The sequence below is a fragment of the Castor canadensis genome, chromosome 6, assembly GCF_047511655.1.
Source record: "Castor canadensis chromosome 6, mCasCan1.hap1v2, whole genome shotgun sequence".
NCBI classification, from domain to species: Eukaryota; Metazoa; Chordata; class Mammalia; order Rodentia; family Castoridae; genus Castor; species Castor canadensis.
The window spans coordinates 36995860-37020479 of record NC_133391.1 but is presented as its reverse complement, the minus strand read 5'-3'; the positions used below and the strand labels follow the sequence as shown (position 1 = coordinate 37020479).

At 43.8% G+C, this 24620-nt stretch overlaps 2 protein-coding genes across 19 annotated transcripts in view; one reads left to right on the top strand and one right to left on the bottom strand.

The window, feature by feature from the left end:
- Positions 1 to 1379: 1379 nt before the first annotated feature.
- Znf384 (zinc finger protein 384) lies at positions 1380 to 22707 on the bottom strand. 15 transcript variants are annotated; one of them, XM_074076193.1, is made up of 13 exons: positions 22546 to 22707; positions 22290 to 22351; positions 21280 to 21339; positions 14284 to 14350; positions 13745 to 13982; positions 13464 to 13511; positions 12924 to 13257; positions 11996 to 12088; positions 7457 to 7681; positions 6587 to 6769; positions 4982 to 5060; positions 3216 to 3374; positions 1380 to 2701 (listed from the first exon to the last, which is right to left on the bottom strand). In XM_074076193.1, exons 4-13 carry the CDS (start codon positions 14347 to 14349, stop codon positions 2339 to 2341), a joined length of 1788 nt encoding a protein of 595 aa, XP_073932294.1. In that variant the 5' UTR covers position 14350; positions 21280 to 21339; positions 22290 to 22351; positions 22546 to 22707; the 3' UTR covers positions 1380 to 2338. The 15 variants fall into 15 exon arrangements, with proteins under 15 accessions (XP_073932294.1, XP_020013880.1, XP_020013883.1 ...); XM_020158291.2 differs by having other exon boundaries at positions 14284 to 14354; positions 22546 to 22706; XM_020158294.2 differs by lacking the exon at positions 22290 to 22351.
- A 185-nt stretch (positions 22708 to 22892) lies between these two features.
- Cops7a (COP9 signalosome subunit 7A) overlaps positions 22893 to 24620 on the top strand; it is a 32900-nt gene continuing 31172 nt past the window's right edge. For 3 of the 4 annotated variants that reach the window (XM_020158305.2, XM_020158304.2, XM_020158302.2), the window contains exon 1: positions 22893 to 23034. The gene's annotated coding sequence lies outside the window, so the exon portion shown is untranslated. The remainder of the gene's footprint in view (positions 23035 to 24620) is intronic. The other variant, XM_074076186.1, reaches the window with a different exon arrangement.

Genomic DNA, 24620 nt, shown 5'->3' with positions numbered 1-24620 from the left:
ATTTACATTCATTAATGTCACATGACTGAGACATCTTGGATGCCCAGTCCAAAATTAAGTGGGCCTTTCTTATCCACCACCTGCTAGGTAATGAGTACTGCTGGCCAGCAGTCCAGAGAATTCCAAGTTCTCAGATGTGGGAGCTTAGTTAATGTTTTAGGGATTTTTTTTGGGTTTTTTCTAGGTACTGGGGATTGAACCCAGGGTCAACCACTCTACCACTTGAGCTGTGCCCCTAAGCCCTTTCACTGATTTTTAAAGAAAGGGTCTTAATTTTCAACAAAGAAATCTTGGAAGTTTAGCTCAATCATTTCACTTAACAGCTGAAGAAGTATCAGGGCCAATACTGGTGAATGGTAGTTTGGAGGTAAGTCTAGGTTTCCTAAACATGTTTTACTCAGTACAGTTATCCTGCATCGTGTGAGGTGAATATAATCATTGACCTACAGAAATTTATGTGTTCTCCATAGTTAATCAGGCCTAACCATGTAGCTGATCATAGTTTCCATCAATGGAAAACCTGGTTATGGGTGCTAGAGTTTAATGCACATATATGTTTACAAAGTGCCAAAAGGAATTAGCTGAGCAACTAGGGAGGCTCAGGAGGCAGTAGAGGCCCTTTCAAGAGGCCATGCTTACATTTTTTTGGCTAGGGAGTATAGCTGTTTTGTTAACTGAAAACTTACTCTCTCATATTTAAGCAATGCAGTCCCCATGACAGAATTTGTACATAGAAACCTTTTTGTTTTGGTGATACCCAGGCTTGAACTCAGGGCCTATACCATTAGCCACTCCACCAGCCCTTTTATTCTTTTTTGTGGTTTTTTTGGATAGGGTCTCAAGAACTATTTGTCCAGGATGGCTTTGAACTGTGATTCTCCTAATCTCTGCCTCTTGAGTAGCTAGGATTACAGGTGTGAACTACTGGTGCCTGGCTCCATAAAAACTTTAAGCAAAGGCTTCACTTGAGAGAATGAACCCATACCCTTCTATGGTGGGGAATTACACACATGGAGCCTCATCACACATTCATTCTTCACACATTCACTCTGGTACAGTTCCTTAGCACTGTTCTTGAACATCTCCCCAGAGAGCTTTTTCCCATGCTCACTTACATCAGTAGCTCCACTGCCTCTGATCCTTTTACATGAATTTATTTCTATACAATGTTCTAAAAACACCCCTTGGTTTGTACATAATTTTTTCATTTTTAAATTCCTTTATAACAACTGGTTCCTGATTATTTCTTAAAATTTTTTTCTCTGAAGTCTGCCATGATTAAAAAGTAAAAAAGCAAAAGGAAATAAAAATGCCATGGCCAGAGGACAGGGTGGAGAAAAAAAAAAGACAAAAATAAACAAAACATCAAATATGAAAACTCTTGAGATAATGCATTTATAAACACAGAAATGGTTACAACAAAGATGGCCGTGATGAGTGGGTATATATATATATATTTATATATATATATTTATATATAAATCCATGTCCGGCATCTGACCGTGGCACCTAGGGAGCTAAGTCTGGTCCTCGTGTGTGCCCTGAACTCTCCCTTCTCTGCAACACCCTTGTTTTGGGGTTTCACAGAGAACACAGCTCCCACAGCAACTTGGGGTTGGGGTGGGGAAGACTTGAGAGTATAGGTCCTTGATTGGCAGAGAAGAGGGAGGGAGACTCCAAGGAAAATCGTAACCCACACTTTTAAGCTACCCTTGGCCACATGGGGAATTTCTGGCCCCTTGGGGACCACATCTCAGCCCCTATCCCCTTATCAAATAAAAAAGGAGGTCTAATCCCCACCCAAACTCCCTCTACCAGAGCTAGGTGGGAAGTGAAATTGAGACCATGTAGGGTAAGAAAATGGCTCTCAGGGTGTGGGGCATTTGAGAAACCTGTTCTTTTGCAGGCAAGCAGAGAACGGGAGGCTGGTTTTTTTAAGGGCTCCCTTCTTTCTGTTATTTGGGAGGGCCAGCCTCTAGTCTTCTATCAGCCCCAACTCTGAAGAAGAGGAAGGAAAGGAGAGGTAAGTGCCCACACTGGACCAGTTTCTGCGAGGTCACAGCAGATCCTTCACTTGAGCACCAACCCCCATTTTAAAAAGCTTTGCTTGAAAGGGGTCTGCTGGATGATACCATCAGCTCAGGATTCCTTTGCCAATCTTCCTTTTGAAGAACAGTTGAGAATAAGGATGGCATCTTGTGAAGGAAAGCCGTGTCTGAGGCCCAAGGAAATGGAGCCAAGGCTTGTCAAAGAATAGAACTTTTCCCACCAAGAGAGTTGGAGAAAGAAGGGACCAGAACTTCTTTCACCTCTTCCCAGTGGGTGGCAGCATGGATCTCTAAGAGCTGGCTAGGTGCTCCACCTGGATGGTGCTGGTGGTGACAGTGAGGCAGATGTCCTTATGATGCTCCGCTGTCTTATAGGGTGTCAGGTCAAAGGAACACTGGGGTGGAGGGTTGGGGTTGCTGTCTCCACTCCCCCCACCCGGGGGAGCTGCCCCAGGAGATGGGAAGTGTGGTGGCTGTGGCGGCTGCTGCTGTTGCTGCTGCTGCTGTTGCTGTTGTGATGCCTGGGAGGCCTGGGCCTGGGCCTGGGCCTGAGCCTGAGCCTGGGCCACTGCTGCTGCTGCTGCTGCTGCCTGCACTTGTTGCTGGAGATCAGGAGGGTTATGTTTGCGCATATGTTTCATAAGGTATGTTTCCTGAGAGAGATGGTAAAAAGAAGTTGAAGGATGAAAGGGAAGAAAAAGAGATGACTTATAACTAGTATTCTGGGCTCTTACTCTGTGTTAAGTAGAGTCCATAGTATGCAGAACTCAAGAAGCACTTTTAGTCCTCACTGTTGGGCAGAAAGGGGGGGTGGGGGAACCTTTAGAAATCACTGTGAACCTTCAGCTGACAGAGGGAAAAACTGCCATTTTTCTTAATGATCTCTGAATGGAACAACTTTACAGTCTTCCTGGAGTCTCAATTTTTTTCTTCCTCCAAAATTTCCTGTTGCTTTATCTTGCCTTATGTTTATCTACCTTTCTTTATAGATGTAGGGTATCAGGCATAACTAACTTTCTGGGTACGGTGCTATTTTTGAATGTTTATTGATTCTGGAAAGTGGGAGCTAGAAAGGCAAAGTGTCCACTTTATCCAGAAAGAAGGGACACAGTGGACTGTTGTCTGGTAAGGCCATGGGGAAGGAAAGGGAAGGATCTGAGCACTCACCGATGTATACGCCCGACTACAGATAGTACAGGTGTACACCTTGGCATGCTTCACCGTATGCGTAGATAGGTGCACCTCCAGTGAGGCTGCGTCTGTGTACGCCCGATGACAGTTGTGGCACTTGAAGGGTTTATCTTTGTTGTGCTGCCGTCTGTGTGACTGAGAAAACCAGGAGAAATCAGAGTGAGGGCACAGTTCTTTCCCTGCCTGGCTTCTTGCCTTAAAGGAAAGCTCTCAGGTAGATGCCAGGCCTCTCAACTTCCCTGTCTAGAAGGCAGCAGAGGTTGCTCACATGGAACTTTAGAAGTAGGAGGTTATGGAAGGAAGCACACTTCATGTAGCACATACCAGGATTCCCAATGTTAGAATGGTGGCTTATCGCTGCTTGGTCTCCTTCATCCAGTATTCTTTTTGGTGGTACTGGGGTTTGAACTCAGGGCCTACACCTTGAGCTACTCCACCAGCCCTTTTTCGTGATGGGTTTTTTCAAGATAGGGTCTCTCGAACTATTTCCCTGGGCTGGCTTCCAACCACAATCCTTCTGATCTCTGCTTCCTGAGTAGCTAGGATTATAGGCGTGAGCCACTGCTGCCCAGCTTATCCAGTGGTTCTTAAAGTGAGGTGTGGGGATCTCTAGGGAACACCTGGACCTTTTCAGGGGCCCACAGGGTCAAAATTCTTTTCAAAGTAATAGACAATTCTTTCACAACTGTACAGAGATTACATATGTGACATCACAACAGACTAATGCAGTAAATTTGAGAATATACTCAGCTTCAGCTAAGCCAGGCATTAAAAACACTTGCAAAAATGTCAGGCATGGTGGTACATTCCTGTAATTCCAGGACTGGGAGGCAGAGGCAAGATCTCAAGTTTGAGACTAGCCTGGGCTACATACTGAGTTCAAGGTCAACCTGGGCTAAAAAGGAAGTAGCTGTCTCAAAACAAGAAAAAAACCAACCAAACAAAAAACAACAACAACAAAAAAAGCAAAACACCAAGGGTTGGGAATATAGCTCAGTGGTAGAGCACTTGCCTAGCATGTACCAGGTCCTGGGTTTGACCCCTTTGCTGTGAAGATGGAGAGGGAGCAGGGGAGAGATAGTGGGAGAAGACAAGAGAGGAGAGGAAAGAAAAGAAAAAAGAAATTTGCAAAAGTGTAAAGCAATGCCATTTTCCCACTAAGTTCCTTTTGAAGGATTTTTTGAACGTTACTTATGTTGACATGCAATGAGTTTATACATTGTTCTTTTAAAAATGGATTACTAAGCTTCACAGTATCTATGTAGACACAGATAAACGAACATAAACCAAAGTTCTTTGGGTTCCTCGGTAAAAAAACTACTTGGAGGCTGTGTAGCTGGCCATGAACTCATGATCCGGCCTCAGTTTCCTGAGTGTTGGGATTAGAGGTGTGCACACTGCCTCTGTAAGCTTATCTTTTTTGGCGGTACCAGGGTTTGAACTCATGGCCTCACTCTTACTAGGCAGGCACTCTACTACTTGAGCCACTCCACCAGCCCTGTTTTGAGTATTTCTGAGATAGGGTTTCACAAACTATTTGCCCGGGCTGGCTTTGAACCGTGATCCTCCTGATCTCTGCCTCCCAAGTAACTAGGATTACAGGCATGAGCCACCAGAGCCCAGCTTCCTAAGTTTTAAGAGTAGAGCAATCCTGAGAAAGTCTGAGAAGGACAGTGTTTTATCAAATGACACTCCCATCCCAGTTCAGACTGAAGGTCTCATGTGGATGATGGAACACTTACCTGCAGATTGGAGAGTTGTGTGAAGGCCTTCTCACAGCCCGGGTGTGCACATTTGTACGGTCTGTCACCAGTGTGGATTCTACACAGGATGAGAAGAGAAGAAAGAGAATGGATATCAGCAGCAAGGCCACGTAGGGACTCACTGCTTAGCAGACTTCCTTCAGGCCTCTCAGGTTCCCTCCTGAGGAAGCTCATCAGATGGGCCCACAGGGGGCACCAGTTTTAGTTCCTCTCCGACCTGGATCCAGTCATTGCCTGCACTCAGCTCAAGGTGAGCACCCCCTCTGCTGGAAGAACAGGGACTGAGGCCTCCACACCCAGGGGACAGGCGGTTCATGATTTGGCAAACAAGTCCATTCCTATAGTAACTCCTAGTAACTTGGTTCAGAAACAAGGTAAACACTAATGGTAAGGAAAAGAAGAAACAACACTTCTTCCTTGGCCCTAGCCCCTCAGCCGGAAACTATCCCTTTAACCTTGAACATCATTTCCAGAGAAATTTCTGGTATAAGTGAAAGCAGAGTTAAGTTGACCGTGGAAAGTAGCAGTGACATTACTGGAAACTCATGGAAGTTTCTAGGGGTTTTTCTCAGTCTAGTCCCCTAATGGCAGAAATGTCAAAGTTAGTACCAATTTGACCTCTTCCTTCAACACCACAGGGCCCTCTGTTAAGATAAGCCCATGACTTGAAGGAGTGTTAACACCTGCTCCTCATCAGGGACTTCAGAACCATCTTTGTGACCAGGTACTTTTCTGGACCCTTCATATAAAGCCTCAGAAACATACAGGACATGTCTCTTCTTTATGAAGATAGCCCAACTCCTCTTCTCAAAGTAAGATGCTCAATCACTTTCAAGCTGAATCATCAGATGTACAAGAAGCAGGGTAAGATGGCCTATGCCCAGGAGGAGTCTGGATCCAGTTCAACTTCACCACCAAAGGAGACCATCAGCTCTTCTAGTTGGCACATTCCCTTCCTCCTAGTCACTTAGGATTCAAGGGTTGAACAGGGGGCATCCTTAGGAAGTAGGAGCTTTTTCATTTTCTGTTTGCCAGTTCTCTGTGAATATTTAGTACATTTTTGCTTTGTTCTCCATTCCTTGCATCCCTTGGAACTTTGCTTGTTGGAGTGGGTGTCAACCAGGCTGATGCCACTCATGTCTAATTATTAGCTCCTGTTCATACTGGGTGCCCTGAGGGCTGGAGGTAGGGTCTTCTCAAATCAAATACCTTGACTTTAGCATCAAGGAGGAAATCTTGCAAGATGTGTGCACAGGTTATTTTCAGGGAGAGAAATGAGGAAAAGAAAAGCTGACTTTACTTCAGGTGTGTCTCTCAGCCTCCCATCAATCAGGGAGTATCACACAGTCACTATTATCTCCAACACAGCACTCTTGCCCCAGAAAAGGTTCTCTTAGCATCCACTTGAGTTGGTACTTGATCGTCTTTATCTTCAATGCCAGCCATGTTCTCCTCCAGCCAGGTCTCTCCTCCAGCCAGGTCTCTCCCCCGCCCCCCGCATGCGGGTTGTTGTGTGTGTCCGGGGCGGGGGGTGGGGAGGGCATGCCAGCGGGGCGGGGTCAGTAGCCTGCCCCTCTCCCTTACCGTGTGTGCTGCTGGAGGTGGGAGAGCTGGCGGAAGGCCTTCTGGCAGTAGGAACAGTTGTAGGGCTTGGCCCCCGAGTGGATACGGAGGTGCTGGGCCAGGTAGGAGGTGTTGGCGAAGGTCTTGGAGCAGTGCGGGCACTTGTGGGGCTTGATGGTCTCCGTGTGCATCTTGGAGTGGATCCTGCCGGAGAGGAGAGGAAGGAAGGGGGGAGGAGGAAGCAGTTCGACACCACGGGCTCAGCTCTCTGCTGGGTGAAATGATGTTGCTTGACGGATGAGAGCACCCCCTCCACCCTCCTCCCAAACAAGCTCCGGCCTGGAGAGGCTAATGTGAAGAGGATACCCAGATCTAGGTTGTTGCTGATCGCAAGTCGGTGGCTAGAATGGCAGTGAGATGATGAAGAGCTGCAACCCACGGCTCCTGGTAAACTTAAAAGTATTCAGTCTCATCAACCCTTGGCTTTTTCCTAAGGTTACACACTCACCACAGATACCCTGCTTCCAAATAGCAATTTGAACAAAGACCAATACCGCCTGTTCCCCATGGACCTGAAGTTGAGTGCACACCTTGGTTCTGAACTGAAGCATATAGTAAAAGGAGGGCCTGCTCTGCAGATTTCCAAACACAGACAGAAAGAGAAACCACAGAATTTTTTTGACTTTGGGACTGGAAACCACAATTTTCAAGGCCCCCCACTCTGCTAGGATGTAGTTTATTTTTCAGACAGTAAGAGACAACTGAGGATCCCAAAGTGCAAAGGTGAAAGGGGGGTTAAAAACATGTTGAGAGGGCAGTCAGTACAGGCAACATGGCCTTGGGAAGGGGCTTACAGCCAGGTAGTGGGGTCAAACAGAGAACAAGTCTTACCGGGTGTGCTGCTGAAGGTGGGAGAGCTGGCGGAAGGATTTCTCACAGAAGTTACAACTGTAGGGCTTGGCCCCTGAGTGGATACGGATGTGCTGGGCCAGGTAGGAGCTGTTGGCAAAGGTCTTGGAGCAATGCGGGCACTTGTGGGGCTTGGTCTCCGTGTGTGACTTGGAGTGGATCTGCATCTCCGACTTTGAGTAGAAGGTCAGCGAGCACATCCTGCACCTGGCCAAGTGAGGGCAATGTTAGAGCCTTTCCCACCAGGAGGCGCTGTAGAGCCCTTCCCTCCCAAGAGAAGCCCACCTAGCTGACCTCTCTCCTGTTCAAACTACAATGAGAGGCCCAGGAGAGTAAGAGCTCTTCTTATTCCTCTTTATAGTGTAAGCTTCTAACAGTACCCAGCATATGTAAACATTCAAATATTCAATAAATGCTTGCTGAACGAAAGGACATCCCTAAGTGTGCCAAAAAAAAAAAAAAAAAAAAGGAATTCAATCCTGGTAAGACAGAAAATATCATGGGATCTGGGTGAATGTAGATCTCATGATCTCATGGGGCCAGGAATATCAGTTAACTTATTTTCCTTCTTTCTATAACTTGACTTCAAACTTTTTTTTTTACTTCAAACTTTTGAAGAAGTCTTTTTCCCAGTTTCCCCATGTATAAAGTCTTTGTTTTCCCCAAGCCCCCCAGATGATGAAGAAAAACTGACTGGATTCTCTCCTGTCTCCACAGATATTTGTCTTCCCACAGATTTTTGGCATTTATTTCTGAGGGATGGAAGGTGGGAAGTATCAGAATTATTTGGAGGGGCTTTTCCAAATCATGCATGCCTGGCCTCTATCCTGTAGCTGATATTTCATTGTTCACTTAGCACCCCTTCCCCTCAGACACTTTTGAAATAAGCCAAATTAACTGTTGGGAGTGAGTTACCCCTCAAGTCTTTACAAGAAAAAGATCTGCAAAGCAACAGTGTTCCATGCTAGACTTCTCTTTTTTTTTCTAACACATGAAGCACATGAAGCCACTGTCAGCATTTGGGTGCACCAACAGCACATGAATATGCTCTCACTCATCACCTGAGCCAGAGATCCTACTTCCTGCTCTGACACTGTCTTACATGAAATAAGGAGGCCTCTGCACAAGTTAAGCCACAACTCCCTAGAATTATTAGGTAAAACTTATATGTGAGCTGGAGCCCTGTCACTTTCATAAACAACTCATCAGTGCACAATGTGAGCTAGCTGAAAGGGCAACAATTGGAAGCTAGGTGACTGAGGCAAGTCCTGCTCCCCTCATCCTACTCATAAGAGGAGCATGGTATCTGTGCAGTGATTATTTTTTCACTTCAGGAGTACTTTTTAGAGAATAACTGAGATCAAGACTTAAAAACAGAACTGAGTTTCTCAGAGAAAGCAGTTATCACTGTCAGTTAGGGTAGGTCTTCTATGTTAATGCCTTTACTAAAATTCAAATCATTAATACCAATTGTCATTTCTCTAGTCACTTGGTAACTCCTAAAATCTGACTACCAGTTTGTCAGTCCCTGCCTATTGTCTGATGTGGCCAATCACTGTAGGAGGAGGTGAGGTTCTGTTTATAGTCAGCATGGTCCACATACAGTCAAGGAGTCTGAGTACCTGGGCTCTATTTCAACAGAGGTCAGTAATAGGCTTGCTCATTAATCCAGACCTCAATTTCCTGGTTTGTAAAATGGAGAGATTAATTTTTGCTTTTAGGCTCCTAGAAGAGCTAACAAACATCGAGGGTAAGTCAAAGGTAAACTAAATGTTCTCTACTAGTAAAATGGCTTTAATGCTAACAACCTCAGAGTTGATGGGTGAGTTCATGCTACTAAATATTTTGCTAAAATTGAGGTTAGCAACTGATACAACGTTACTTAGAGGGGAACTATACTAAAGTTGCAAAACAACTTTCCTTGAAGGCTTAAATTTCTCAACTCAGATAAAACAACACTTCCATTAAAAAACAATTATTTTTGCAGTGCTGGGGATCAAACCCAGAGCCTCTCATATACTAGGCAAGCACTATACCATTGAGCTATATCCCCATACCCAACACATTCATTTTAATTCAAAGTATCGTTACTCTGTGTGAGGGTGTTCAACACACAACTATGCCCCCTAAAAAGAAAATAACCCTCTTCATTAAAGTTTCCAGTTAGAGAAGAACCTGTAAAAATAGATAATGAACTGGCAACAGAATAAACAACCTTGGAAAGTACTAGATATAATAATGATGATAATAACAATAGTAATAGTTGCCATTTGTTGTTGTGCCTTATATCGCCAGGCACTAGGTTAGGTACTTTACTTTTTTGGTACTGGAGCCGGACCTCAGAGCCTTGCCTAACAAGTACTTTATCACTAAGCTAAATCACCAATCCCTGAATTAGGTATCTTAAATAATGTTGCTTCTATTCCTTACAACAACCTGGCAAGAATTAACCCCATCCTATACAAAGGAACACAAAGGCTCAGAAAGTGAGTAATCTGTCAAAGGGCAACTATTCACTACAAAGCCTTGATGCTTATCTAATGCAAAATTCCTGACACTCAAGTATTCAAGCAAAGGCTAGACAGGTGAAGGGACTGACCTAAGTGACCATTAAAGTATAGGCCTCTGAGCATCTTAATCCAAAATTCCAAAATCTGAAATGCTCCAAATTCCAAAACTTTCTAAGCACTGACTTGACACAAGTGGAAAATTCCATGGCTGACCTCATATTACAGGTCACGGTCAAAAATGCAGGCTAACTAAATTACCTTCAGGCTATGTGTATGAGATATATATGAGGGTTGGGAGGTGGCTCAAATGGGAGGGCACTTGCCTAGCAAGTGCAAAGCCCTGAATTCAAACCCCAATATCACCAATAAAATAAAAATTATTTTGTATATTATATGAAACAAAAACAAATTTCTTTTTTTTTTTTTTTTTTTTGGAGACTATGTAGGCAAGGCTGACCTCAAACTCTTGATCCTTCTGCCTGAGCTTTCCAAGTACTGGAATTACAGGCATGCTCCACCATGTCTGGATTCATAAATGTATCTCAGTTTTAGACTTGGGTCCCATCCCCCCAAGATATCTCATTATGTATATGTTAATTTTCCAAAATTTGAAAAAAATCCAAAATCTGAAAACATTTTTTGGTTCAAAGCATTTTGGATAAGGGCTACTCAACCTGCATTTCTAACCTGGAAATCTTATGAAGTCAAATAGAAAAGTCTTCTAATGTAGGGTGTTGGGTGGTTGGAAAGAAATATGAGTTAGGAGAGTTGTGGCGGAGGATAGTTGGCAAGGGATGGAAAAACCAACACCCATATCACTGGGAGAATCACTCTGAGGGACACCATTCACATCCAACCATTGTTAAATGGTGCCCTCGGAGGCATGCAATGCAGTGGCCTTGGTTACTATCCCCATTTTTTCCTAAGATGCTCAAAACAATTTCAAATACTTAGATTTTCCCTCAAAACATTTGTACAAGACAGATAAGAATATGACATCTTCCCATTTCATAGACAGAAACAAAGACATAAAGTTGACTTTCTCAGAGTAAAAGAACTCAGTTTCCCCCAGTACCCAGTCAAATGCTATTTTCAACTAACAGAATTAGGAATCTTTGTGATTAAAACAAAAAACTCTTGGGAACTTCAGAGTTCTGAGTTTCTAAAGGAATTCTTTTTGCCTAGGATGCAATTAGTCACCCTTCAATTTCAGAGTTCTCTTTAGTCACTCAGGTGTGAGGGCTGCAAGAATTCCAAAACCACTTGGTGAGGGGGTAGGGGAAGACGTGGAAAAGTCCTAACAGATTTCTTTCCAACTGAACATCCACATTTCTTTATATCCACACACTATGAGAAGTCCAGAGAAAGCTTTAATGCGGGTCCAAAAAAAAAAAAAAAAAGAAATTGGAGGATCCTGAGCTGCTAGAAGGGCCCCACAGGGTGGTTAGAGAATCCTTCCACTACTCCTACAACACATTTTATATAGATGTATCTCCATGTCAGTCACAATGATCTCACTTTAAGCAAACACATAAAAATCCAGATTTCTACACAATTAAGTTAAAAGTGATTTTCATTTTATGAAGTGATATATAAAAGAATGCCTTTAAATGAATCAAACTTGTCAGGTACCTTTATAATATGGTATGATGTAAACATTTTCCAGGAACACTTATTGTATAAAGTAGGGTACACCTGTAATAATAAAGCTGCAATGAACTTTGGGATTATGAGCTGGAATTCTGCAGTGCTCAATACTTTCTGCACTTTCAATACTGCCCTTGTTTTCACGTAGAAAGAAAGATTTAACACTATAGTTGTGGCTACTCTCCACAGAAGTACACAATGCAAATAAAAATAATTCTAAGTAATGACTTCTTTCTTTCTGTTGAAGTTCCCAACATTTCAAAACTTATCTAAAGTATACTCCCAACAAATGGGAGGCATAAACAGAATTTTCCCCATTTTACAGATGAGGAAACTGAGGCCCAGAGAGGGGAAAAGGACTTGCCCAGGGTCACACAGCAAGTTCGTGGTGGAGCCGGGAACTGAATCCATGAGCCCAAGGCTCTGTCCATTTCCTGTGCCGCAGTTCCCTTCGCTCCTAAAATGGGAACAACATTGCCCATCTCGGTACACTAAGGACAGACCCAGTCTCCCAGCCATGCACATCTGCCCCTGTCTGCATCAAAGCTGTGATAATGGGTATCCCACTGCACGCTGGGACCAAACTCCCAAACCCACTAGGGCCCTTGACAGCTGAGGGTATTAAAATTTTTTCAACTTTCGAAGGATACATTTTACTTAGGAAATAATTTTGCATAGTACCACATGCAAATATGCATATAATGCTTTTTTGGTAATGGACAGCTTAGAGAAAGTGGAGGATTCAAAATGACTTCTATGAATTAGAAAGCAAATAGTCATTTTATGAGCATACATTCCAAAGGAGGGAGGTATCCTATCCCTCCCATCTTTTTATGTAGATCCCTCCCATCATCCCAACCATGCAGGGTCAAGTGGGCTCAGTGCTCAAACATGGCCCAAGAGCTGGTAGATGGGCACAGATTAGGTTAGGTGCTTTCTGAAAGGTTTCTTGGAAAAATAGGGAGTAGAAAACAGAAAGCAAAAAAGAAGCTTAGAGTCGGTAGAACCCAATCTAAAGCCTTATTAAAGGAGAAAAACTCTCCTGTTATCAAAGCTGATGACCAGCAAAACTGGAGCAAAAAAAAAAAAAAAAAAAAAGGAAGTGGGGGAAGAGCCACTATAAGTGCCAGCAGTTCTGCCTTCCTACCCCACAACAGAGTATCTGACATGCAAGTGGCTCTGAGGTAGAAAGCTGTCAGAGCATAGAGCCTGACTGGAGTAGGACACAGAGGGCAGGCAGGGGAAGCTAGACAGTGACCCTCACCCCATCTTGCCCTATCTCTGATTCCTACCTGTAGGTCTTGCCGTCTTTCTGGTGGTCATCGTCATCCTCAGGGGCGAGGACATAGGGGTCATTCATCTCGGGCAGTCCTGATTCCAGGATCCGCTTCTTCTTGCGGCCCCGTGGAGGCTTAGGAGCCACACTGCCACCTCCACCACCACCTCCACCTCCTTCCTCAGTTAGGGTTGAAGCTACCTTCTTGGAGAGGTCAGGGACCACCTGCAGGGCTTGTGAGCCAGGGGGAAGAGCTGAGACAATCATGGGAGCCGAAATGGGGAAGGTCTGAGCTGATGAGGCTGTGGTCACAAGAGAGCCTGAGGGGGATGTGATTACCAAACCAGGACCTAGGATTGGGAGAAAAAGGAGATGGTGTCATGCTGTTCACTCCTGACCCTACCCTATTTCATTTTATTTCCCCCAGATTGTTCTCTCATTAAACCCTCACCCCACCCCCCCACTCCCACAGTATACAGGAAACCCCAAACCCTGTAGAAAAATAATGGTCTCCTAACCCCTGCCCCACCCCACCCCCAGTAACAGTGAGATTTACCCCTTGATTGACTCCCTTCTCTTCTCCACCTCTGAGAACAGGAGACTCCTTGATTCAGAGAAGGAAAGAATGTCACCTCCTCAAAGGCAGGGACCGCATCTTCTACTTCTTTGTATCCCCCACAATGCCTAGCACATTGCTAGGCACACAGTAGGCACTTAATAAAAATTTGATTGAGCAATCAAACATATCCCACTCCCCATGTCCTCAGAGCCCTCCAGCCTGGGGTACTGATCATGGAAGATCAACACCTCAGATTGGAGAGGAGCAGAGATGCTCACCAGCAGTCATCAGTCCTGTAGATGGCACGGGGACCACTGTGATATTCTGTGTAACAGATGCCTGGCTGTGTGGGGTCAACTGGTCTGACTTGGACTCTGTGTCCATGCTGATGCCTGAGGGCAGGGACACTGAGGCAGGTACTGTCAACAAGGTGGGGTAGTGAGGTGGAGCCAGTCCACAGCCCTTCTCTGGCAACAGTTGATCTTTCATCTTGTTGATGAACATTGTGTTCTCAATCTAAAAAAAAAAGGAAGGGGAAGGAAAGCACCCTCTTCAGATTGAGCGAGCCTGACTTTGTCTATTCCCTAAGCATTTTTCAGTGTCTGTCCACCTCAAAGATAGAGGAACAAGTAGCTGATATCTTTGTGCTTTTAGACAGAAGTCAAGGCATAGATACTATACAATTCTCAGTGATGGAGAACTCAGTGAAATGGCATCTGGTTCACCTTGCTTGAGTATATTACTCAAATCTACTTACTCAGTAAAGAACTCAGTAAAGTAACTGATGGGACAAGCAAAAAGAGCAAACACCACTTACCTGACCTGAGACTGTAGGGATAGAAGGCCAGAAGTATGGGTTAGAATTGAAGTGAGATTCTTCCATTCTACCTGAAGAAAAACAGATAGACTATATCACAACCAGGAATAAATGTGTAGAACTTTAGCCATGGAGCAGAGGAGCTGAGGGGCTCCTGACCACATAACTGGGAATGAGCAGTACAGATCTTAGCATCTACCATATGCGTTCCCTTGGCCCCAGCCAAACTCAGTACTGTAGTCCCACTGGAAGAGGCTATCTCAGTGCTTGTGACAAAACTTATACACGTCTCACTGAGCTATAAAATATTTGCTAAGCCCCAAAGAAACAGAACTGGTATTACTTTCCTTCGTGGATGAGAAATGAGGTCTTGAGAGAGTTAGGAATATGCCCAAAGTCACACAAACAAATCACTGACTAGACTGAAAACAACCAGGTTACCTACCACTGTTCCCATTTTCCCTTATCCCTTAAATCCATTTCCTTGAAATAAAAATTTCAAGATTTCCAATCAATATGTCTACAGCCTGTGCAGCCTGAAAGGTTTTAGGCCAGAACAGAAAATGTCCAAGGGAATAAAATGAAACTGACAGGAACAGAAACCAAGTTCTTTTTTTTGATGGTACTGAGGTTTGAACTCAGAACCTGGTGTTTGCTAATCAAGTGCTCTACCACTTGAGTCATACCTCTAGTCTTTTTTGCTTTAGTTATTTTTCAGATAGGGTCTCCAGCTTTTTGCCCAAAGATACCCTCAGACCTTGATCCTACTACCTACACCTCCAGCATAGCTGGGATTACAAGCATGTACTACCATGCTAACTTGTCTTTTGAGATAGGGCGTTGCTAACTTTTTTTAACTGGATTGGCCTTGACCTTCAATCTTCTGATCTCTGCTTCCCGAGTAACTGGAATTACAAGCATGTCTCCTGGTAAAGGCTGAATGTTGGTCAAGGGTAGCTTCCCCAAATCCTAGACCAGGAAAGACCCAACTTCACAGAGGGCAGGTAAGGAGAGAGGGTTGAGACTAGGGGGGTTGCTCAGCAGTACAATGCTTGCCTAGAACCCTAGGTTCCATCCTCCACAGCAATAACAACAACAAAAAAGACTGGTGTAATGGGGAAATAAGGAATAGTAGAGAATAAACATAAAAGAAAAGATAAAAGTTTAATGAGAGAGAAATGCTAATTATCCTGATTTGATCATTGCATACACAAAGTATACGTGTATTGAATTATCACATTATACTCCATAAATATGTACAATGTTAAAAAATTTTTTTATCATCATGCTGAGCCAAGAGCAGCCAGGTTCACGTAGAGTAGGAAAATCTATGACTGACTCTAGTGAAAATACGCTGGGGGGTCAAATAGTGACACCAAGGCTGAAAGGTAGATGGGCACAGAACTGAGTTTCTGGTCATGACATAGCCCTGATCCTATCCCTCTCCAGGGGGCTATCACCTTTTTGCAGTGGTGCCCTCATCCCATTTTTTGCTCTATTAGACAGCATCCTCAATTTTTATAAAACTTGAAAACGGAATGAACTTGATTTCAGCCTACTTTTTAAAAACATAGAAAAAAGAGAGGGATGCACCAAATCTTTGACTATAATAGCTACATACTAGTAAAGTTCAACACTAAATGATTGAGGACCAACTCCAGACAAATCCTGATCCCTGTGTTACAAATGCAGTTCATCCTAGTATCCACAGGGGACTGGTTTCGGCACCCTCTCAATGATACCAAAAGCACATGCTCAAGTCCATTTTATAAAATGGCATGGTATTTGTGTACTACCTATGCATATATTGACCACATACTTTAAATCATATCTAAATTACTAATATGTTGTAAATACATAACTGTAACTGTACCTCATGTTTATTTACCAAACACAATGTAAATGTTATATAAACAGTTGTTATACTATATTGTTTAAGGAATAATGAATCACAAGAAAAAAAAGTCCATAATATTCAGTACAGACACAACCACCTCAGGGCTAACTACACAATGCACATCAGCAACTACTCAACATTTCTAGGTGAATTCAGACGTGGAGGGCCAAATGAATAGTAAAACTAGAGTCTCCCACAACGTCTAATCTAGCCTTCCATCCTTTACTTTTTGAAGGGATCTCAGGTCCTCATAAGGCAAAAGAATCAAGAAACAATCTGGTCACAATTCATGGGAATCCAATCCTGCCAAGCTTTTTGGGAGGCAGTGATAACATATCCTACATTTTTGTCTTCCCGGATACAGGATTTATCACCCAAAAAGCGATTACATATTTAATGATTTCAACACCAGTGGGCTCTACACATACAAATTTGGAAAATGATACTAGAGGCTCAAACCTTAAACTATGACCTCGTCTTTGTAATCTTTTGAGAGAAATGAGAGACAATAATGGCAATGGATGGAGAGAATGTAGAGAATTAGACTGCTGAGTAAAACAAAGGGAGGTCTAATATACAAATTTCCCCTAAAGAATAAAGGAAGTAAATGCATTGCAAATGTGAGAGTTTAGGAGGGAGGAACTGAGAGCCTGAAAATAAAAATGCACTCATATAGGATTCCTGAGAACAAAGTTCCTTCTCCCCAAAAAGATTACATCAATTCATCCTGTCCTACAGGTGGCTCAGGTGAAGCAGAGTTTCTGAATTTCTAAAGTGTTGAGGATACCCCTCCAAGATCTCATAAAGATGGCAAACAAAGTGATATGATGGACAATATCACCACCACCAGTACCACCAAGTGCTTAGTGTGTTCATGGTAATGTTCAAAGCACCCTACAATTCTTACGTCATTTACTCACTACAAGTCTATAAAGTAGGCACTGTAATCTTGATGTTTCAAATGAGGACACTGGAGGGACAGAGGCAAACAGTAAATGGCAGACCAGGGATCTGAACCCAGGCACCAGAGAGCAGGTTAAGGGACCAAAACCAACAAGTGATGTATACTTGTGTTGTGGCTTGATCCAGGTACTAAAACTTTTGAATCTTTCCAGGAATAGATTATACATTTTTCAGGTAGTTTTCAGTAAATATTTTAAGAACTGACAGGTTTTGTTGTTTTATTTTGCTTTTTTTGGTGGTGGTTCTGGGTATTGAATTCAAGACCTGATGCATGCTAGAAAAGAACTCTACCACTGAGCTACAACCCCAGTTCCAAAATTACTGTTTTTGTTTTTGCTGGGACTGAGGTTTGAACTCAGAGCTTTCAGGTTGCAAAGCAGGCACTTTACCATTTGAGCCATACCACCAGTCCATTTTTGCTCTGGTTATTTTGGAGATGGGGTCTTGTAAACTATCTCCTCGGGCTGGCCTCAAACCAAGATCCTACAGATCTTAGCCTCCCAAGTAGCTAGGATTACAGGTGTGAGCCATCAGTGCCCAGCAAAAATCGAAGTTTTTGATAACAGCAAAATGACATGCAGTTCCACTTCATATTCTCTGTACGCATCTTGTGAAACCTCACTTGACTACCCAGATAACTCATTTTAGAATGATGGGGTCTGAATAAAATGGTCAAGACTTTCCAGAACAAAATAGATAAAAGGCACCTCCACTATCTAGACAACCAGTCTATTGCTCCGCTTTGGTTTGAAGAGAACAAAGCTTAATCCTGGTACAAGACAGGACCATACATGTGCCTCAGGGGCTTTTGATAAAAACATCAGCCCAAAATGGGGGCACAGGGAAACCACTGCACCTTCAACTATACACAGTATTTACCTGTGAAATGACACCTGAAAAAAACTGTTCCATTGGTAAAGAATTGACTTAAATTTATGTAGCTTTTGAAATGAAATCAGATAGTCAAAAATGAGGCTTTTGTTAAAAAGCAATGTATATGGCACCCCCTGGAGTTGTGTAACAGGGTGCCCTGGTGAAAATTTCTGTTTAGTGTCCATTTTATTACTTACCCTCTCACTCTGTCCTTCATGTATGAACTCTCACCAAACTATCCAAATATCCAGCAGGATATACCAACTTTCTGAAGAAGTTTACTGATGTTATAGGGGAAAACTTATCTCCACACAGATTGCCAATTTGGATGATTATACCATTAAAAAGAAAGAAAAAAATGGCTGAGGGTATGGCTCAAATGGTAGAGTGCTTGCGTAGAAAACCTGAGGCCCTAAATTCAAACCTCAGTAGTGCCAAAAAAAAAAAAAAAAAAAAAAAAAAAAAAGATCTGGGGCATGGTGGTACACACCTATAATTCCAGCATTCAGAAGACTGAGGCAGGAGGATCATGAGTTTGAGTCCAGTCAGCACTACATAATCAGACATTGTCTCAAATAAATAGACAAAAACCAGTTTATTCTAGTCTAGGAATGAAGAGGAATGCTTCTCTTATATTTCCAAGGAAGGAAAAAAATAGAGAGAAAGAAGAATGCTGCCAGATTGTTAACCTGGGTTCTAATTTCAACTTTACCACTGTATCAAGTCTCAACTGTTTTTGTGGTCTACTAAATTAAATTAGATAGTACTTTTTTCATTCAAGGTCTCCAATCTCAAAAGGAACACTGGAAGCACAGGGGAGGTATATAAACATTAAGTAACATCCATGAAACACACAGTAGGACATGAACTCTTGCACCAGGGCTTTGTCCCTCTGACCACATCCTTCCACAGTGCCCCCACCATCCAGGGATACAGGGGTCATGGCCTTGAGCAAGTGTTTTTGGCAAACAGGGTGAAGATCACCACCTCTTCCCCAGCACATACTACTGTATTTCTACTTTTTTTTCCCCAAGCATAGCATGATTTTCTTTTCCTAAGAAAATAACATTCCCTTAACATAAGCAACCTTTAGAAAACTGAAGAGTCATAGAAATACTTGCACCTGACAAGACTATTAGTGACAATTAGTGAAAATTACATTAGAACTATATAATTACAAAGTAACTACCCTAAAGTAAAGAATATATAGCCTCCACTTAGTAATTATTTACGAGATATACCAACAAGATATACCTCCTCCCCTAAAAAATCAATTTGAGGGATGGGGATATGGCACAAGTGGTAAGAGGCCCTGGTTCAATCCCTACTACTACTACTACTACTACAACACACACAGGAAAAAAAAAAAAAAAAGAAAAGAAACTTGAATTCAATTACAGAAAAGAACCCAAACACTCTATCAGAGCCATTCACAGTGGCTTATACCTGTAATCCTAGCTATTTAGTAGACAGAGATAAGAGGGTCAAGGTTCAAGGTCAATAGTTACTGAGACTCTATCTCAAAAAAAAAAAAAATCCTCACAAGCCAAGCATCATTGTGCACTCTATAATCTCAGCTGTGCAAGAGGTGGAAGAGGATGGAAGTCTGAGGCTAGCTGGGCAAAACACATGAAACCCTACCTGAAAAGTAACTAAAGCAAGAAGGAGAAGAAGCATGGCTCAAGTGGTAGTGCTTGTCAAGCAAGTGAAAAGCCCTGAGTTCAAACCCCCGTATGTCCAATAAATAAACAGAACTAGTCATGCTATTGAGAGAAACAGTTCCAAAATGCACAATTGCATAAAGTTTGCAATATTAACTAAGGAAGCAACAGAGAAGCATTTTTTTTTCTCAATAAGGAAACAATCTCTTTCAGATTCTAAGGACATCAAGAAGGGCCAGCCCAATAGGCTCTGGGGCACTCCTACTGTATCTGTGAACTCTTCCAAGTACAAAATAACTCAGAATAGCCTTACCAATTCTCCTGGGAAAGACCATTATAACAAGCACAAAAAGATGATGGGACCACTTTCACCACACAGCTGGCAATTTGGACCAGCAGCTTCTTCTACTCTGGGTTCCAACGGACCACTGTACCCTGTACCCTGTGTGAGGGACAGCATTGTGGTTCTCCTTGCTCTGCCTGTTCAATTCTATATGATGGATTTGGTAAATGTAAGAAAAAATACAGGGCTGGCATTGTAGCTCTGCAGTATAGTATGTATTAATTGTGTATATATACATGTTTATTTATATATGTATATTTCAAATAGAAATTAAGCAAAAAAAAAAAAAAGCAAGGAAAGAACATGTAGGTAACATTAACTCATTAACTTATCTCCAAAACCTATCAGGAATAAATTTTATAAACCAACCTGGAACTGGTTCTCTTCTCCCCCACCTCCCAACCCCCAGGGTCTCACCATGTAGCTCAGGCTAACCTAGAATTCTTGATCCTCCTGCTTCAGCCACCAAAGTGATGAGATTACAGGCACGTGCCACCACACCCAGTTGCAACTGTTTCTTCACAGATGCCTTTAGGGATATATAAGATCTGAACTCTAAAATCTTTTGGGTCCATACACTGTCATTTTCAGGCTACCTAATGTCTTACTTGTTACCGTAAGACCTCATATTTCTAATTCTCCCAGACTTACTTCTGGAGCCTACGCCATACAGTTTTATCTATTTTACTTCAAATTATCTAGGAAACCGTTTTTCTTCCTGAAAACTTCACCTGCCACACCCAATTCAAATAATCCTGTGTCACAGATTCTCATCATTCAACAGATCCACCTTAAACCCTCCATTGGAACATTAAAAACAGGAACCCTACTCTAAATTCAGCTCTGCTTATTCCAAACACACGAAAGCAATTCTATAAGCTATGCAATAAGGACTATATATTGGCAATTAGGGGCCTTGTGGTCCCAAAGCACAATAAATTTCTCCTGTGGACACAATGCAACCCTATTCAGTAGTTCATTTGAGCATTTCACATTTCATTCCTAATGAGTACTAGTGGCAATGGAAGATGACAGAGACGCAGTGCCAACTTTTTACATAAAAACTTCTTGGATACTCTCAAAATAAATAGAAAAAGTCAATTTTTCTCCAACAGTAAGCACAGTAATACAAATGCTATTACTTGAAAGATTTTGTCACATTGTCCAAAAAGAAAGGAAGAGAAAAAAAAACAAAGATTTGATTATGACTCTTCTCTCCACCCCAAAACAGAAAAACCATTAACCCAAAATTGTCTTACCCTCTCTCTCTCTTCCTCCTGGTGTCTTATTCCTTCTCCTTTCCAGGGCTCTTGAACTTTCTGTAAACAAATTGTCTAGGTTATAGGGACCAATAAGGGTGCAGCCACCAGAGAACTACAGAGAAGCCAGGAACTCCTTGACTGTCAGCAGTCAGTCTGCAAGGCAGGTCGACCCCCATTCAACAACTCAAAGATGGAAGGGTGGAGTACTAAGAATTCAGTGCCACCCTCCAGGTGGACACAAGGGAACTCAATCCAGTTCCCAGAAACTAAGATGAACTCTGTCACCAGCGTTTGGGTTCAACTCTTAGGCTTAGACACGGATTCTTCTTCTTTCCCCAGGGCCACAGGTAAGCAGGGGTCAGAGAACAGTAGAGGTGAAAGAGGAGGAGGATGCCTGGCCCCAGGGAAGTGGCTTCAGAAGGCAAAGCTGAGGGCTGGGAGGGGGATGCACAAGCCCTTGTGTCAGGCACAGTGCCAAGTTCAGGCCCAGCCACTTCCTCCAGCCTCCCCCTACTTCTTCGAGGACTTCGCTCCCTGCCTACCCAAGGCCTTGTGCCAAGAAGGACCTCCCTCAGCCTGCACAGTGGTCTATCTACTGAAGACCCGCTGTCCCCCCAAAACCTTCGCTGCCCTGAGACAGCCCCTAGGAGCTTTCTCCTGATGTCAACCCCCACTCCTTCCTCAAAGACCGTTCTTTGGGACGTCCCTCTTCCCCTCCAGGGAGCTGAACTCTGCCACCCACCAGACAGGCACCCGCCCCCTAAACCCCCCCATCGCCCGCTCCTCCAGAACCACTTCCGGTTCCGGGACGGACACACACACACACACACACACACACACACATACATATATACACACACACACACACATACACACACACACACACACACACACACACACACACACAGTCACATCGTGGACCTCCCCCCCTCCCGCCCCCCCAAGGAAAAGGAGAAGGGGAGGAGCAGGAGCTTGGCGCGCGCCGGCTGCAGCAGCGCGAGACTCACCCGGCGGCGACGGCTGCGGCGGTGCCAGAGCCTGAGCCAGCACGCGGGAGGGGCGGCGTTTTCTGGGAAAGGAGGGAGCCGAGTCGGGTGGGAGGACCAGGAGGGGCGAGGGAGGGGTAGAGCGCGAGGCGGAGCGCGCGGGCACGCACCTTAGGCGCGAGACAGACCCACACACTCACACGCACGGAATGCGCGCGAGACACCCGGCAGGGCGGGGGCGCGAGGCAGTGGGTGGCCCCCCCTCCCTAACACTCACCCGGAAGTGTTGCTGCAGCTCGTGCTCCCGGGAACCCCAATGCTTCCACGCCCCCCTCCCTCCCTCCCCCCGACAGGCTCAAAGAAGAGTCACCCCGGAGAGAAGGCGGGAGCGCCGGAAACGAAAAAGGGGGGAGGGAGGGAAATAGCAATGGAGAGGGACCGGTAATAGGGAAAGGGCGGGGGGGTGGGGGGGCGGGTGCAAAGGCCGAGTCACTTCCGGGAACGTCCAGAACACATCCGGCGCTAATAGACTTTCGGGATACTGAGGGCGGAAGTTACGACAAGTAGGGGCGGAAGTGGCTTCTGCCCAGGAGGGGTAGAACCCTCGGAGGAAGTGACCGCATAGCGGAAGTGAAGGCGAGTTCTGTTAAGGGCAAAAGCTGAGTATTCGAACTGCGGCCCCGGGGTTCCGGAAGGGACTTCTGGGGGAAGCGGGAGGGTGGAAACACGACAGGTTCGCGAATTACACATCAAGGTACAAGACGAGGTATGGTTTCTTACAAGAGGAGGGTCTGGTTTCTTTTTCCTCTCATGGAATAGGCTGATGTAGGGAGATACCCTTTATTCCCTTAAACCTTCAAGAATGTCAGTGCTTTGAAAATTCAAGAAAGGGTGAGGATGTGTGTCAGTAGTCTGAGGTCCTTAGACCCAAATAGTACCATGAAAATCCGACCCATCCTCCTCTTTGATGACACCTCTTGCTCTCTTTACTTTGGTCTTTGCTTGTTGCCTTCACCCACATTTGTATCTTCTTACCCTGCTTTGCTTTTAAATATAACACTCATCGCTACCTGATATATTGTTTGGGAATTGCCTCTTCCGACTGATACCGGCTCCATAAGGGCAAAGACTTTGAATTTTCTCTGCTGTATCTTCAGATCCTGGCACTTATGTTACTGTCAGTAAATGTTTGTTGCATAAACAAACTACAGTTCACTATGAACACCTAATGCAAACTTCTAGGAAGCCTTCCCTGATTGCTCCAACCCAAAGTTTCTCTGAATTCTCACAGCATTTAGTTTATACCTTTTAATACTGTTTTACTGTTTTTGCTATTTCATAAATGTGATTACCCAGTAAGATTGTTGGCACCTCAGGGAAGAAACTACTCACATTACTTTGCTGAACACAAAATAGATGCTGAGTAAATATATATTGTTTGAGTGAATAAAGCTGCCTCAAGCCTGCATCTGGTCAAATCCCACTGGGCTCAGTTCTATTTTGGCTGAAGCAGACTTGAGATCTGCTTATTAACAGCAATGGCAATTTGGTGAGAAAGCAAAATGACCTAACAAATAATTGTAATGCCTGTTTTACAGGTAATAAAAATAAGACTCTGAGGGCTAAGGAGATTCCCCCCCCGCCCCCCGTCACAGCAAGGAGGTAGTAAAGGACACTTTTAAACATTAAATATTAAAATTAAGTGCTTAAATAGATTGTATCTCTTTGGTTTGTAATCATAGTTTGCATCTGGTCTTCATAACATTTTGGGGCTCAGCACTTAGTCTGTATTGACTAAGCACAGTTGACAGGATAAAGGGTTTAAGGGGTTAGATGTGACCTACTACTTAGGTTACTGATGATTGTTTTGAGAAACCTTGGCTTAGGGACTGGTATAGAAAAGAGGGTGCAAAACTGGGCATGGTGCATGCCTGTAATCCCAGCACCCAGGAAGGCTGAGGCAGGAGGGAGGTTATAAATTCGAGGCAAGCCTGGGCAGCACAATGAGATCCTGACTCGAGAGACAGAGAGAGAGAAGGAAGGGAAGGAGAGAGGGATATATAGAGAAAGAGAGGAAAGAAAAAGGAGGGAGGGAGGAAGGAAGGAGAGAGAAAGAAAAGAGGAAAGGAGAAATTACTGTAAGTCCTGATGAGCCTTAATGCCTCTGTCTATCCTGCTCCTGCCTTTATTATAACAAGCAAGTTTTAAGTGATTTGAAGTCCTTAGAGCAAAGCTTTGGAGCAGAGGGGGAGGAGGGCTGTTAGTTTTAGCCTGGGGTTGTCTAGCTGGCACACTGTTTCCATCTTGAATCACTTCTACACCCTGAGAGATCCCTCTTCCTTGGGGTCTTCT

What these genes read in the sequence shown, in the direction of transcription:
- Znf384 (XM_074076193.1), bottom strand. Translation starts at nt 14,349, where the DNA reads ATGGAAGAATCTCACTTCAATTCTAACCCATACTTCTGGCCTTCTATC. An exon ending in TCCCTACAGTCTCAGGTCAG is followed by an intron (nt 13,983 to 14,283) that starts GTAAGTGGTGTT and finishes TTTTTTTTTTAG; the next exon opens with ATTGAGAACACAATGTTCAT. An exon ending in AAAGACGGCAAGACCTACAG is followed by an intron (nt 12,089 to 12,923) that starts GTAGGAATCAGA and finishes TTCCCATTTTAG; the next exon opens with GAGCGAAGGGAACTGCGGCA.